The sequence below is a fragment of the Hylobates moloch genome, unplaced genomic scaffold (genome assembly GCF_009828535.3).
Source record: "Hylobates moloch isolate HMO894 unplaced genomic scaffold, HMol_V3 SCAFFOLD_10, whole genome shotgun sequence".
NCBI lineage: Eukaryota > Metazoa > Chordata > Mammalia > Primates > Hylobatidae > Hylobates > Hylobates moloch.
Window position 1 is genome coordinate 103,669,141 of NW_026652285.1, and position 15,497 is coordinate 103,684,637.

The 15,497-nt window shown below is 53.9% G+C and overlaps 1 protein-coding gene and 2 non-coding genes across 16 annotated transcripts in view; all 3 read left to right on the forward strand.

Moving 5' to 3' along the window:
• PRRC2B (proline rich coiled-coil 2B) overlaps window positions 1-15,497 on the forward strand; it is a 132,616-nt gene that overhangs the window by 111,836 nt on the left and 5,283 nt on the right. For 7 of the 14 annotated variants that reach the window (XM_058446072.1, XM_032165455.2, XM_032165449.2 and 4 more), the window contains exons 20-31: window positions 2,269-2,351; window positions 2,929-3,120; window positions 3,268-3,465; window positions 3,923-4,009; window positions 5,248-5,352; window positions 5,510-5,702; window positions 6,651-6,748; window positions 7,732-7,859; window positions 8,422-8,662; window positions 11,996-12,154; window positions 12,750-12,841; window positions 14,962-15,043. In XM_058446072.1, coding sequence (XP_058302055.1) covers window positions 2,269-2,351; window positions 2,929-3,120; window positions 3,268-3,465; window positions 3,923-4,009; window positions 5,248-5,352; window positions 5,510-5,702; window positions 6,651-6,748; window positions 7,732-7,859; window positions 8,422-8,662; window positions 11,996-12,154; window positions 12,750-12,841; window positions 14,962-15,043 — 1,658 coding nt within the window. Of the gene's footprint in view, window positions 1-2,268; window positions 2,352-2,928; window positions 3,121-3,267; window positions 3,466-3,922; window positions 4,010-5,247; window positions 5,353-5,509; window positions 5,703-6,650; window positions 6,749-7,046; window positions 7,108-7,731; window positions 7,860-8,421; window positions 8,663-11,995; window positions 12,155-12,749; window positions 12,842-14,961; window positions 15,044-15,497 lie in introns of those variants that run through there. The other 7 variants (XM_032165452.2, XM_032165453.2, XM_058446073.1 and 4 more) reach the window with 7 other exon arrangements.
• Window positions 6,230-6,315, forward strand: LOC116476021 (small nucleolar RNA SNORD62). The gene has a single exon (XR_004250095.1). It is a non-coding gene; the product is annotated as a small nucleolar RNA SNORD62 (small nucleolar RNA).
• LOC116476022 (small nucleolar RNA SNORD62) lies at window positions 11,048-11,133 on the forward strand. The gene has a single exon (XR_004250096.1). It is a non-coding gene; the product is annotated as a small nucleolar RNA SNORD62 (small nucleolar RNA).

Sequence of the window (15,497 nt, forward strand, 5' to 3'; positions counted from 1 at the left end):
GAGTTCAGGAGCTCTCTTCTGTGCTGTGCACCCTTTTCTTTTTTTTTTTGAGCTGGATTCTTGCTTTGTCTCCCAGGCTGGAGTGTAGTGGCGCTATCTCTGCTCACTGCAAGCTCCGCCTCCCGGGTTCACGCCATTCTCCTGCTTCAGCCTCCCGAGTAGCTGGGACTACAGGCGCCCGCCACTACGCCCGGCTAATTTTTTGTATTTTTAGTAGAGACAGGGTTTCACTGCGTTAGCCAGGATGGTCTCGATCTCCTGACCTTGTGATCTGCCCGCCTCGGCCTCCCAAAGTGCTGGGATTACAGGCGTGAGCCACCGTGCCCGGCCTGTGCACCCTTTTCTTAACATGGGGAAGGCTCTGGAAACTCCTCCCTGAATGCTCTTCTGGAAAGGCAAACAGAGACCAGAAGAGGGTATACATTACTTCTTAGAAAATTCGTTGCCCTGAAAACGGTTTTTTTGTTTTTGTGTTTTTAATTCTATATCAAATGTAATTTTTCTGGGAATTTTTCCTTATAAAATAGAAAACTATTTTCATAGAATAGGTTCTTCTTGGGGCTTACGTGAGGCAGGGCCCTGCACTGTTAGCCCAGAGGGTGCACAGATGAATAAAACAAGGACATTTGACGTTTCACAGCTCAGGCCCATGAGGGGAGCTTGGAGAGGTCACCTAGTGCCAGCTCATTTTTCTGCAAAGCAACTGAGGCTTCTAGAGGGAAGGGACTTGACTCAGGGACTTCAGGGTCATAGGACAAGCACACGAGACACTGAGTTCTGGGCCTTGATTCTTTCACTGTTTCCACATAGCTTGTCCACATGTGCTCGGTGAAAACTTTGGTTCTTGCAAACTACAAAATAACATTCAACATGCCCAGCTTTGATGGAAAGGAAGCACAATCATTTGATAAAACATCAATAATACTACATTTGGTAGTGGCTGAGTGACAGGTGTCATAGTATTGATGTCCAAAAATGCCCAGGTGCCAGATTGGTTGAGCTGCCAGGTGTGAGTCATCATCTCCTTTTGTCAGATCTTTTCCTCCAGAATTCTGCAGGGTCTCATTGGTTTCTCAGACCAGGGGTTGCGTCCAAGGATGGCTTCAGAGAGCCCTTGGATATTAAAATAGCATGTGAAAGGATTTTTGTTTTTTTGTTTTTTGTTTTTTTTTTTAAAGATGGGGTCTCACTATGTTGCCCAGGCTGGACTTGAACCCCTGGGTTCAAGCAATCCTTCTGCCTCAGCCTCCTGAGTAGCTGGGATTGCAGATATGTGCCCCCACCCCCTGCTAGCATGTCAACTTTTGCATGCATATCTATTTTTCTGGGCTCAGGATCCATGGCCACTCAAAAAGTGGTCTGTGAGCTTAAAAATTTTTACTAATACCCACTTGGATCTTTCGAAGACTCTGTAGAAGCCGCCAACTTTGGCCAGGAGTGGTGGCTCACACCTATAATCCCAGCACTTTGGGAGGCCAAGGCGTGAGGATCACTTGAGATCAGGAGTTCAAGACCAGCAACAAAGTGAGACCCTGTCTCTATTGTTTTTTTTAAAAAAAAAGAAGGCCAGGTGGCTCACATCTGTAATCCCACCACTTTGGGAGGACGAGGCGGGCAGATGACCAGGTCAGGAGATCGAGACCATCCTGGCTAACACAGTGAAACCCCATCTCTACTAAAAATACAACAACAACAACAAAATTAGCCGGGTGTGGTGGCCGGGCGCCTGTAGTCCCAGCTATTTGGGAGGCTGAGGCAGGAGAATGGCGTGAACCCGGGAGGCAGAGCTTGCAGTGAGCTGAGATCGTGCCACTGCACTCCAGCCTGGGTGACAGAGCGAGACTCCATCTCAAAAAAAAAAAAAAGAAAGAAATATATATTTTTAAATGTAAAAAAGAGAAACTACCAACTTTTAGAAATAGTATAAGTGAAAGGAAGCATGAGCAAAGCGGAAATAGCGACAGAGAATCCAGATCGGCAGGAGCGAGGGCTCTGCCCTGCTCACTCTCTCCTGTAATCCGTGAGATGCTGAGAAACACGTTGGGTGAGGATGTGGAAAGTTGGGTAAGGCTGTCAGACCAGCTCTTCCACGTCAGAGCCGTTCACTGGGTGTCACGGGTAGGGGGCTGGGGTGGGGGGTGCAGGGGAGGCAGGGGAGTTGGATTTCTGCAAGCTGTGCCTGTGCTTGTTCTTTAAGAGCTCATAAACTCATGTTTCTCTAGACGGGTTGCTCTTTGATGCCCTGACTCTGTCTCCCTCCCCTGGCAGCTCTCCCTGTGCAGGCCCCAGCCAACGACTCCTGGAGGAAAGCCGTCACTGCCTTCAGCAGCACCGAGACTGGCTCTGCGGAGGTGAGTGTGGCCGCTGCCCACGTGCTGCTCCTGGGATGAGTGTGTGAGTGTGTGCTCACCATCCACACGGCCAGCTTGCCGTGGATCTGTGCATCGCAGCCCACCCGAGCCCCTGCTACAGCAGTCGAGCTTGGAATTAGGTTGTTTCCATGGGGCCAAGCTCATCGGTGGTTTTCCATCTTGATTTCTGGCCTGTGCATGGGGCGTGCATGAGCAGGAGAAAGATAGAAGGAATAACAAGGGAGGACCCAACGCTGGGTGGGAAGAGGGATTCAGGGCCCCGTCTGAACTGGTGTCAGCGGCCACGTAGTCTGGTTTGGGTCACAAGTGAGATGGGTTTGGCAGCCTCGGTCTGGGGCCCGCAGAAGGTCCTGTGGTCACAAGCTCTATCGGGGTTGGTGTGTTTGGCCACACGTAAGCTGTCAGGCATCCTCAGCAGGGCAGGATCAAGATCAGGACCAGGCTTGGCAAGGGACAGGCAGCTGGCATAGAAAAGTCTCTGTGCCACATGCAGTTTTACTCTCTGGATAATGGAGTTGGGAGTTTGAGGCTATAACCCATTTTGTGCTCTGCACAGCAGGGTTTTAAGAGCAGCCAGGGAGACAGTGGCGTTGACTTGAGTGCCGAGTCTCGGGAGTCGTCTGCGACCTCCTCACAGCGCAGCTCCCCGTATGGGACTCTGAAGCCAGAGGAGATGAGCGGGCCCGGCCTGGCGGAACCCAAGGCCGACAGCCACAAGGAGCAGGCTCCAAAGCCGTCTGAGCAGAAGGTAACCTGGACATTCCAGTCACAGTGGCCAGGGCCTGGGCGGAAGGGGCCATCATCGCGTCGTCTTCCTCAATTCCTGGGACAGTAGAAGCTAGAGAGTGTGGTCATTCCAGTCTGTGTGTCTCCACCTCTCTGCTTTTTTATCAAGGATTCAGAACAAGGCTCTGGACAGAGCAAGGAGCACAGACCAGGACCCATCGGCAACGAGCGTTCTCTGAAAAACAGAAAGGGCTCAGAGGGGGCCGAGCGGCTGCAAGGGGCTGTTGTCCCACCTGTTAACGGGGTAGAGATTCACGTGGACTCCGTGCTGCCTGTGCCACCCATTGAATTTGGAGTCAGTCCAAAAGTGAGGCTTTGATTTGTTTTCTTGCTTGCTTTTTTTACTTTTTATTTTGGTACTTGGAGAGGTTGGGGGCTCAGACAGGATTGTCTCCTAGAAAGAATAGAAGGATGGGAGCCAAGCACTCTTCCAGCGGCTAGAGTGTTGGTGTGGAGTCCTGCACGTGGCCAGTGCTCTGTTGAGTTGCTTTAAAGATTGCTTCACTGACACCAGACAGGCCAGTGATCTTCCCTGTTTCTGTCAGGCCACCCAAGGGATAGGGAGAAGGAAGTGAGGATGGCGTCCTGTCTCCTGTGCCATGGGGAAACATCTGGCCGTCTCGCTCATATGTGGCTCCAGTGAATGCTGCTCAGTGGAGTTTTTGAGTCGCGGAAACTGCATCACGTTAACGTATGCCTGTGGGGAATGTAGAGCCAGGAGGATCTCAGTGGGCTGTGTGGCCCTTTTTTTTTTTTTTTTTCAGGACTCCGATTTCAGCTTGCCACCTGGTTCTGCCTCTGGTCCTGCGGGGAGTCCAGTTGTTAAACTTCAGGATGCCTTGGCCAGTAATGTAAGTCCACACTTCCACTTCCGGCTCCACTCACTGCTTGGGGCTGGCAGGCCCTGGGTGAAGGAGACAGCACATGTATTTCAGGCTGACCTGGGCTGGCACGTGACTCAGTTGCTAGCAGCTCCATGTCCTTAAAAGGTGCTTAAATGTTCCTGCCCAGGTTTTGTGACCTTCCAGTGGGGATCGTAGAGTTCCTAAGGACTGGTTTATTTGGCTCTCTTTGGTTCCATTGTCTCCTCTGTGCCAGGTGTGAGCCCAGACTCAGGCTGCCTTTTCTGTGGCCAGGGGTAAGGGGCACAGATTGAGTAGGAGAGCCCTCCTCAGGAGGCCCCATCTCACCATCCAAGGGTCCCTGCCGCCTGCGATTGAACTGTTGTGATCCAGAAGACCTCCTGGCGCTCCACCATGGGCTCAGGAGCTGGCAGTTGCATCTGTTGTGGCCACTTGGGGCTGCGGCCGAGACTGTCGCAGTGACGTCTGGTTCACTGCTCTGTCCTGCCGCCTGCGGGGGTGGGTGCTAGTGTCGATGCTGAATGAATGAGTATCATCTGGGCAGCATTTCCCAGAGGATTCCAAGGAATGTGAGTGCTGTACAATATTCATAGGCGTTGAATGAAGACAATGTTGTGGAAGTGCTGGGCTCCACAAGGTTCTTTACTCTGAGAGTCTGCAGTCTCTGTCACGTGCAGATGGACACCGGGGATCTGCAGGAAGCAGGGGGCACTGTTGCATTTCCAGCCTCTGTTACCAGAGCCCTCTTTTTCACAGTTTGCTGAGGGGCACAGCCTTCCCTGTCTGGCCCAGGGCACCTCCAGGCCAGGTGGCAGGTGCCTTCTGAACCAGGTGTTTGTGTGCGGGCAGCCAGTCCATATTTATACTGCCGGGACATGGCTCTCCCTGTCTGGAGGGATATGTGTGGATATGGGGGTGGCTCTCTGCAGACTTGTGTGGAGGAAACTGATGGAGGCAGCCATCTCCAGGAGATCAGTCGTGGTCTTGGCTGCCATCAGTTTCATTTGGGTGGTCTTGGGTACATGTGGCCAATACTGAAGATGTATTTGGACAATTCATAGATGCGGAGCTGTAGGTGCTTTTGGGAAAAGCCATGGATGGGTTTGGGCAAGTCATAGATAAATTTGGACGAGCCTTGAGTGTGTTCAGGCGAGCCATGGATGGGCTTGGGCAAAGCCGTCTCTGCGCCTGTTTGCGTTCCATGGTTTCCTTTTCCTCCTCTCCAGGCAGGGTTAACACAGAGTATCCCCATCCTGCGGCGGGACCATCACATCCAGAGGGCCATCGGTCTCTCCCCAATGTCCTTCCCCACCGCCGACCTTACTCTGAAGGTAACACTAGCCCTGAGCTGGGTGAGGGCCCACCCAGTACCTTAGCTTACGAAGAGGCAGAAGGGAGGAGTCCCTGAACCCCCAAAGCTTAGATTGGCTCTGTCCACTGCCATCGTGATAGTAATTTTCATCCCTCCCCCTCCCCTTGCTTCTGAAGATGGAGTCTGCGCGCAAGGCTTGGGAAAACTCCCCCAGTTTGCCGGAGCAGAGCTCTCCAGGCGGCGCTGGCTCAGGCATCCAGCCTCCATCCTCTGTGGGTGCCTCCAGTGGGGTCAACTACAGCTCCTTCGGTGGAGTGTCCATGCCACCCATGCCTGTGGCCTCTGTAGCACCTTCTGCTTCTATGCCAGGTATCTCATCCCCTGAGCCAGGCCTTGGGGTCCTTCTCCATTTATTATCAAGAAAAATGGATTAACAGCCCCGAATGCCACCTCCTCACCTTGTCTTAAGCAGCATGTAGAAGTAGCAGCTTGTTTTTAGGCCGAGTGGTCGTAGCTCCCATGTGCTGCAGGTGATGTGCACATCCTGCTTCCCCATGCTGGGAAACAGAACTGGGGGATGACAGCAAGGCACTCCTGCCTATGGTGAGAGGAGTGAGCAAAGGCTTGGCTTTGAGTCAGACCTGGGTCACGTGGTGGAGCTGTGCTGCCTCGGCTCTTGCCGAGCCACAGCGTCCTCCTCTCTTACATGAAATGGGGGTGATGACATTGCTCCATGGGGTGGCCACACCCATGAAGGCAGGTCTTACCTGGAAAGGGCTTTGTGTCAACAGAGCCCTCAGTCACTGACAGCTGTTTTTGTCCTGATTGCTGCCATCCTTGTCATGTGTCGATGTCCCCAAGGGAAAGCGTGGGGGTTTTGAGGGCCCAGCTGCCAGTCTCAGTGATGTAATTCCAATAGATCCTTCTGACCCTCCACTGTGGACTCAATAGCAGGGAGATGAAGAGGATAGTGACTGAGAGACCAAGGCAGCCCTGGTTAAAGTAGAATGCCCCTTCGAGTGTCTGGGGCAGTTGGTGAGTGGGAGGTGGGAAGGGTAGGCCGGAGCCCACCTGCCTCCTCCCTCCTCCTAGGTCTGACGCTGCACCCTCCCTACGTTCCCTGAGGTGGGTGCCAGGCGTGTTGTGAGCAGGCATATGCTTCAGGCACACAGGGAACCTAGCAGCCTCTGTACACAACGCCCTCGTCCCCACTGAGTCCCCTGGGTAGAGCAGACCTGTAGACTGTCTCCTTCAGGGACATTGAGAAGTAGTGAGGCTTGATCCTCTTCTACCTCCCTTCTGCCGCTCTCTTTCCAGGCAGCCACCTCCCGCCCCTGTACCTGGATGGCCATGTGTTTGCAAGTCAGCCCCGGCTGGTTCCTCAAACGATACCTCAGCAGCAGAGTTACCAACAGGTGACAGCAGCAAGCCAGGTGGCCTGGCTGGGGGTGGTGGGGAGGAGCCAGTGCAGGTCGGAATTGGCTTGCTCATCTATTTCTTATTGTCTGTCTGGTTTTCCGTCCCCCTCACATGTGGTGACCAGCACCTGGCCCGCCACGACAGCCAGGAGACATTTGTTGAGCGAATAAACGAGACAGGGAACAGGAGTGGAGTTGGCTGCTCCAGACACTGCTTAGTTTTCCTTTCTCAAAGTTCTCCCTCCTGTGTCCTAGCCGGGGAATTAGCTAAAATGGAATTTTCTTTGGTGATCAGGTATCCTTCTGATGAAGAGAAGAAGGGCCTAAACTCCCAGGCATGGATGCATTAGAAAGAGGTAGTCTTAGAAATGAGCAGGCGTTGGTTATTTCTGCAGGACTGGCATACTTTCTGTGCTGCCAAGGGGTGATTTTTGGAAGTCTCCCCTCTAATGCTGGTGCTGGGCCTTTGGGATGGTCCAGCCGCCCCTCAGACCCATATGCCTGCACAGCCACGACAGTGGACTTCCAGGCAGAATCTGCTCCAAGTGCAGGCTTGCTGATGGAGGATGTGGCCTCTGCTGACCTCTTTTTAAAAACATGTTCTTAACTGCTGTATTGTTTGGTTTCCAAGACTTTGGTTCTTGCATAACTGGGTCAGACTGCATGTATCTTTCTTTTTCTACATTGTTAAATTCAACGTTATGTTTTTGGAACTCACCTCTGTTGACGTATGTGCTAGGATCCGTTTTTGTTGCTTATAGAATTCCAGGGTAGGGATATGCTGTGGTTTGGGGTTGCTACCACTTTTTCATTATAGGCTTTATCCCAATAGCAAGGGAAGCCCAGGATTGACATGCTGGCATTCGAATCTTGGGCAGTGTTCCAGCAGCCATGTGGAGCGGGGCAGGGGAGGTGGGAGGGGAGGAACCACCTGGATGGGCCTTGCGGTTACCTCCGCCACCCCATTTTCCCGTTCACAGGCCGCCGCTGCCCAGCAGATCCCGATCTCCCTTCACACATCTCTGCAGGCACAAGCGCAGCTTGGACTGAGGGGTGGGCTTCCTGTGTCCCAGTCCCAGGAGATCTTCAGCTCCTTACAGCCCTTCAGGTGAGCTCATGTACCAGCTTGCGGAGCTGGCAGCTCACAGCCAGGGCCTCGGCCCTGTGTGCAGCCTTTGTCCTGCAGCTGTTTGGTGCTTCTCTGCTTTGGGGCCAGTGGGGCGGGGAGAGGTGGGAGTTTGCTCTGGATCACTCTTCAGTCCGTTGTTAACTGTGCTCTAGGAGAGGCCTGGGGCGAGCTGATATGTGGTGGGCCTTGTTTTGCTTTTCCCTGTCATCTTGCCTCCCTCCCTTGCTCCTTCCTCCTCCTCTCCACTTGACTCCCTGTCTCCTCCCCACCGCGGGCTGCTCCGTCAGTGTGGCTGCCAGTCATTGTGGCTGATGTCCTGTGCCTCGTACAGCCTGGATGTCTTCACTTGTTTAATCCAGCAGCATCAGCGCCATCTAGGAGCTTGTTCTCAGGCCCCATCCTGGACCCTCTGAGTCATGCTCTGGGGGTGGGGCCGGGGATCTTTGTTTTAGCAAGCTCTCCGGGGGATCTCTGAAGGATGGGACCAGATCCACAGCTGGACTCATCCGCCTGATCCCGACCATCTGTCTGGCTTTTGCAGATCTCAGGTGTATATGCACCCCAGCCTGTCACCGCCCAGCACCATGATTCTCTCTGGGGGCACAGCCTTGAAGCCTCCGTACTCGGCGTTCCCAGGCATGCAGCCCTTGGAGATGGTGAAGCCTCAGTCTGGCTCACCCTACCAGCCCATGAGCGGGAACCAAGCCCTGGTCTACGAGGGCCAGCTCAGCCAGGCTGCTGGCCTGGGTGCCTCCCAGATGTTGGACTCCCAGCTCCCACAGGTCAGGAATTCAGTCATTCCACCCAAAGCCCTAGGCTTCTTTCCTTCACGACCTTGCCTTTTCTTTTCACCCGCCTCTCAGTGTGTGCTGGCCTGTCATGCTGTTGGTTGGTAGCCACCGTGCCTATTCCTCAGCATGCAGGAAACCAGCCTCTTCTGAGTAGCCCCATCACCTTTTTTTTTTTTTTTTTTGGACAGAGTCTCACTCTGTTGCCTAGGCTGGAGTGCAGTGGCATGATCTCGGCTCACTACAACCTCTGCCTCGCACATTCAAGTGATGCTCCTGCCTCAGCCTCCTGAATAGATGGGACTACAAGTGTGTGCCACTGCACCTGGCTAATTTTTGTATTAGTAGAGATGGGGTTTCACCATGTTGACCAGGCTGGTCTCGAACTCCTGACCTCAAAGTGATCTGCCTGCCTTGGCCTCCCAAAGGGCTGAGATTACAGGTGTGAGCCACCACCCCTGGCCCCTCATCCACCTCTTTATTCTGGAGACCTGGCTGTCCCCTAAGCACTGCCTGCTCCTGCAGCCCCCAGACAGGGGCTCCTTCCTTTCTCCCTGCCCTTGTTCAGTAGGGTGTGGAATGGGTTAAGAGTCCTCTTTGTGTAGTTGTTGATGCTTCTAGACTCCTCTTCTTCCTTCCTCCCTGAAACCCCAGCTTTGAAGCCCACACCATAGACTGTGCCTGATAAGCCCTCCACTCTGCTATGGTGCCGTCACCACATCCAGCGTCTGCTGTGAAGTCTTCCTCTCTGTCAACCTGTGGGCAGTATTTGGCATCTTTGAGGGTCACCTTCCTTGTCTGGCCTGGCTTGCAGTCTGTCTCCACTCTGTCTCCACCCTCCTGTTCCAGTTCCTGGTGGTTTTGATGTCTGCAGAGATGACCCCGGGTCTTTGTGCCATGGACCCTGTCCACGCAGTTTGTGCCCTCCTCGCCACTGGTGCCCTTGTTCACATGGGCCCCTGCTCTGTGCACTCCTATCTAGGCTTGGCCACTCCCAGTAGCTGTGGCTCTCGCATAATCTCAACTCTCAGCGTCCCTCTCAGTTGTCACCTCTGGCTTTTTCAGTTCACTCCCTCTAGTGACCCAACTCCAAAATTCTTTTTTTCTTTTTTTTTTTTTTTTGAGATGGAGTTTCGCTCTGTTGCCCAGGCTGGAGTGCAGTGGCTCAATCTCGGCTCACTGCAACCTCTCTGTCTCCTGGGTTCAAACGATTCTCGTGCCTCAGCCTCCCGAGTAGCTGGGATTACAGGCCCCCACCACCATGCCCAGCTAATTTTTGTATTTTTAGTAGAGACGGGGTTTCACCATGTTGGTCAGACTGGCCTCGAACTGCTGACCTCAAGTGAGCCACCCACCTTGGCCTCCCAAAGTGCTGGGATTACAGGTGTGAGCTACCACACCCAGTCTCCGCCACCCATGTTTTTGTCATCCTCCCCCTTGGCCTGGCTTCTTCCTCCCCATCAGCAGATCTGTCGAGCCACACGGCCTTTGCATTTCATCCAAGCTGTGGCTCCTAGCAGCTTTTCAGACTTGCATCTTGCCCCTCGCTGCCTCCCATCCATGACCTCCCTTTCTGTGTCACCCAGGAAACAGAAGCAGTGACAGTCTCCAAGCCCCTGTGGCCACATCCCTGCCTGGGTGCTGCCTGTGCCCCTGGGGGGCCCCGCCCCAGTACGTCTCCCTCTCTTTCGTGCATCAGATGGCCCTTCCTGTCAGTACACAGACGAGCTGCAGTGCTGACCCCGTAATCCCACCCCCTACACTCCTCGAACCACTTTCTTCACCCAGTTTCCAGGCCGTCACTCCTGGCTTTCCTGCTGCCTCAGGCCTCCTCAGTCTCCTTTGCTGTCCCCTCTCCTTCCCAGTCTGTAACGGTCGGCATGCCCCTGGGCCCTGCTTTGGGTGTCTTTCAAGAGTCATGGCTCTAAATTCCTCCATCTTCCCCTAACTCCCAAATGGACATCTTCAGCTCAGATCTGTCCCTGGAATTGAATCTCGAATCCAATGGACTTTCCAGCATCTCTGCTGTGGTGTCTCATGGCATCTCAAGACTCATCATATCCAAAACTCGATTTTCCTGCCCGTCCTTCTGCTTGTCCAGTCCACATCCCTCCTTGGCTCCCTGCTCCCCCTCACCTCGCCCCCTGACCCTTCAGCAGGCCTGTCAGCTCTGGCTTTAAAAGGATTCAGAATCCAGCTGTGTCTCATTCCCTCCCCGTGTCCAGCTCCTGTAGGGGCTCCTTCCTGGCCTCCCTACAAGTCAGATCATACCCCAAGTCAGCACTCTATAAACAGCAGCATGTTACCATCATTTTCATCCTGCACCATTTTGGTGTTCCAAGGAGGAGCGTGGTGTTTTGCGGCTCTGGCCACTACAAGTCTCCGTGATGTAATTCCAATAGATCCTTCTGACCCTCCACTGTGGACTCAATAGCAGGGAGATGAAGAGGATAGTGACTGAGAGACCAAAAGTGGCCCAGCCCCCCTACCCCATCCTGTCCCCCTGTCCTTAGAGTCTCCAGGCCCACATCCCCACCTCGCCTATCTTGTTCTAGTTAGTTAGGCCCTGCAGCCACCCTGTTCTCCTGTTAGCATGCTTCAAAGGACCCCCACAGTCCGGAATCCAGCCTGGTCTTGTTTTTACCACCACTTGATGCAAAACAGTAAGAGTCTTGAATATTTGTGCTGTACAAAGGAATACAGAGATATACGTCCGGTGTAGCTTTCATCTTTTGGGACTTGGCTTGGCCATTACTTCTGACTTCTGACATCACTCGTCCTCTCCTTGCCCACCCTGCCCCGTGTGCACCCACAAATCTGGTGTGCACCCACAGATCCTATGCCGCTCTGCACCCTGAGTGTCCTGCAGCTGTGTCCAGTGTGTGACACGCTGCCCTGGCAGTGTGCAGGCCCATGTTGGACAGGGCCCTGCCGCTTCCTTGGCACCTTGTATGCTTTTAGTAAGCACTTGCTGGACAGAGGCAGAAAGGGCTGAAGATAGACGCAGCCCTTAGCAGAGACGTGGATGAGACACACTTAACGCTGTTAGTTCTGTGCCTGCAGCCAGCTTAGTCTTGCCCATTTTCTCACCACCTACTTTATTCCAGCAAGAAGACGTCCCTCTGCCATCGAAGGTGTGAAATCCTGGGCGATCTCCCCTGTGCTACAGTAGAAATCAGAGCGTGTCCTGCTGTATGCAGGCTTTGCTTTAGTTCTTCTGAAGTGTATGAATCTGAAGCGCATGTGCGCTCGCTCTTTGGTGCTCTTTGGTGTGTTTGGGGTTTCTCCGTAGCATCGTTCCCCCTCCTGACTGTCATTGTCGTCCAGCAGCTGACCATGCCACTGCCTCGGTACGGCTCTGGGCAGCAGCCACTGATCCTGCCCCAGTCCATTCAGCTGCCGCCTGGGCAGAGCCTCTCTGTTGGGGCCCCCCGAAGGATTCCTCCGCCCGGGTCCCAGCCGCCAGTCCTGAACACCAGCAGAGAGGTAAGGGGACCCCATCTGCCTGTGACCCTAGGGAGGGGGCCTTGTGTCACCAACTTTTTCTAGCAAGCTAAGTACCCCTGTGTGGTAGAAAGAGCCAGTGGCTTGGGCGTGTGCAGGACTGCCAGGGCAGAAAGGAAGGTGACCATGTGTGGGTCCATCACAGAGGCAGGTCCTGGGGACTCTGAACGTGTCGAGGGCTGAGGGCCAGGAATCAGCATTCCTCCCCGGCTCCCCAGGAGGCCCTGCTATGGACGGCCATGCTTCATTGGCTCTCCCACCTCACTTTAAAAAGAACAAAGTATTGTGATGGTTCTTGCTTCTAAGAAGCCCTTTTGAGTCTGGCTTAGAGGGAAGGGGCTTGCAGATTTCTCTAGAACAGGGGTCCCCAGTCCCCAGGCTGCAGAGCTGTACTAGTCTGTGGGAAAATTGTCTTCCATGAAACTGGGCCCTGGTGCCAAAAACCACTGCTCTAGAAGATGCCTCCCTGGGAATTCCCATGGCCCTCACCACCTCTGCCCTGGGTTGTTCAGTGAGTGTGTGGTCCAGCTATCTCCAGGGCCTCAAATGACAGCTTGTTGCTGCTTGGTCTCTCTAGCCCTCTCAGATGGAGATGAAAGGCTTCCACTTTGCCGACAGTAAACAGAATGTCCCTTCAGGAGGCCCCGTGCCGTCGCCACAGACCTACAGGTAAAGCCACTCCCTGGGGACTGCGTGCTGTGTAGCTGAGAAGTTGCCAGAGCCGCGGCCCAGTGGCTCAGAAGAATCTGGGCCCAGCGAGAGCTGCCAGAGACCTGGTCCCTCTATGGGCCATGTGTCACTGTGGTGTTTCGGCACTGGGATGCACTTGTGTTGCAGCTAAATTTGGGGGAGTGAGGAATCAGGAGAGTGGTTTTGGTTTTAATCATTATAATAAGATGCTCTGGATTGGGGAGCTTTCTGGAAAGGTAGGAAAAGGAGCGGCTGACATTTAGTAGGCATCAGGACTGACATGACTTCCCATCAGATCCTAAAACAGGACCCACTGGCCACAGGGCTGCATCCTGGCAAGGGGAGGAGCGTGGCCTTTCCCAGCATCTCTTTCCTCAGACTCGCCCTATGACCCCTGCCAGGGGACTTTTTATTGCTGGGCTTATGGGGCCATTCCTTCCACGCTACAAACCAGCACCCTCTTTTTGCTTCCTTTGTGTCTGTCTCCACCTCCAGCAACTGTCTCAGGTCCCCTTAGCTGGATACTCAGGTGGCTCTGTCGGATGTTGGCGAGAGCCTCTGGTCCACTGCCTTTTCTGCTCGTGCTGGTGTGTGAAGGCAGCATGTTTTGGCCCTGGGCTCCGAGGGCTTGTACAGTTCACCCTTGTTACATGTGGGAGATTCCTGAGACCCCTCTGTGTTTACAAATGAGTGAAACAGACCTGCCTGACCCATGGTGCCCTGTGAGGTTAACACCATCACTGCAGACGCCATGAGGTGTCCCCACGATTACACAGGTACTTGCAGGCCCGAGGAGCGCTCCACAGGCCGGGCCCCCGTGATCTGCAAGTTGCTCCAGCTGCATCCCCTCTGCCCCGCTGCCCTTTGCCTGCCCTCTGTCACAGCATTCCACTCTTGTACCTTCATTTCCAGAGAAAGCGGTTTTTGTGGATTTTCCTCCCATTCCATCTTTTCTGTTCTTATTTTCACTCTCCTGGCTTCATTTATTTCTGTTTTTAGTATGTTTCGTTTTCCTACCATGTCTGTCACATAGACCAAAAACATCAGGACTGTGTGAAAAAGATAGCTGGACAGCACCGACCATGGAGCGGAACTGGAAGGAGGAAGGCGGCTGCAGGTCTCAGCAGACGGTGTCCCGCCGCTGCCACAGGCAGATTCCAGCAGCCTCTGGCTACAGAGCCTTCCTCAAAAAGCAAAACCCAGAGACAGAGCCTCACGGGACAAGAGTCGCCTGTGTCTGTGTAGTTGTAGGAATGAATGGCAGCAGATTATTCTTTGGAGCATATTTAGAAAGCGGAAGCCTTAAACTAGTAGCTTTGTTTCTATGGTGTTTTAGGGGGGTTGGGGAAATTGCTATAATTGTATAAAGCAGTGTTTGCCAAGTGTTCTGGAAATAGAGCTGCTGAGATGTGCGCTGCAAAAACAAGGGTTCCCTGGTCAGGTCCTTGGGGGAGTGCTGTCCCCGGGCGGCCTGCTGGGGAGGGTGCTCACCACACAGGCTGAGCAGGCCTAGGTTGAGAGCCCTGTTGAACTCTGCACACGGCACTTAGGCTTTTTGACCGCAGACTTTTTTTTTCCACGTAGCACCTAATTAACATCCCTGGGAACTAACTAGTGGTCAGTGGAACACATTTAGAAGCATGTTGTACATTTTGGTTCCCCATCCCCTTTTCTGAAAAGTGAAGACTAGAACAATACTCGGCACAGTTCTGGCTCAGTGTCAGGCTTCTAGGCCTTTTGTCTGGGGCACGGCATCATGTTGGTCCAGACCCTGAGACGGCCAGTGTCGCTTTCTGCACAGCAGGACGGCCATGCCCATCTGTACAGGGCCTCAGCCTCCCTCTCTCGCGGTGCGTCTCCTTGAGCTCTGTCCTGGAGGTGCCAGGGTGGTCAGTGACAGCCACCCCCTCACCCTTCTGCGTTCTGGGCTGTCTTAGGTCTGTGGTTGTTTTCCATCCAAGAGATCCACGGACCGTCCCGAGTGAGCGCCTCTGGCCGCAGGCCCTTCCTTCCTTGTGCCTCCTCCGTGTGCTAGGCTTTGACTCCATTTCTGTGGTGACACGTTGTGTATTCTCAACCCCTGCCTTTGGTTTTTTCAGGCCTAGCTCTGCTAGCCCCAGTGGGAAGCCCTCTGGATCAGCAGTTAACATGGGCTCTGTGCAGGGACACTACGTGCAACAGGTAGAAGATGGCTTTCCAGACCCTTCAGCCCTGGACACTTAGGCCCGTCTCCAAGCGCCAAAAGAGAAGGGACTGTCCAACCTATCTGAGCGCTCCTTGTCTAAAGAGAGCCATGCCCTAGCGGTTAGAGCACGGAACCGGGAGCTGGGCCACCCGCGTCCCTCCTGGCGAAGGCATTTCTCCTCTTGACGGGCGTCTGGATCCTTCCTTGTCCTGCAGAGAAGGGAGGATGCCGATTCCTCTGAGGAGGTGGTGCTGGAAGGTGGACCAGCCCTGGCAGGTCGGGGCTGAGGCGCCCTGGGAGACTCGGTTAGGTTTGGGGGTCGGCTCTAGGAGCCGGGGTGCGCGCGCTGGTTCTAGTCAGTGGTGTGTCTCGTCTTTGTCTTGGCTGGGTGGGAGCACAGGTGAAATTAGGTTTTCCCATTTTATAATGAAAAGAACATCGCAGTGTCTT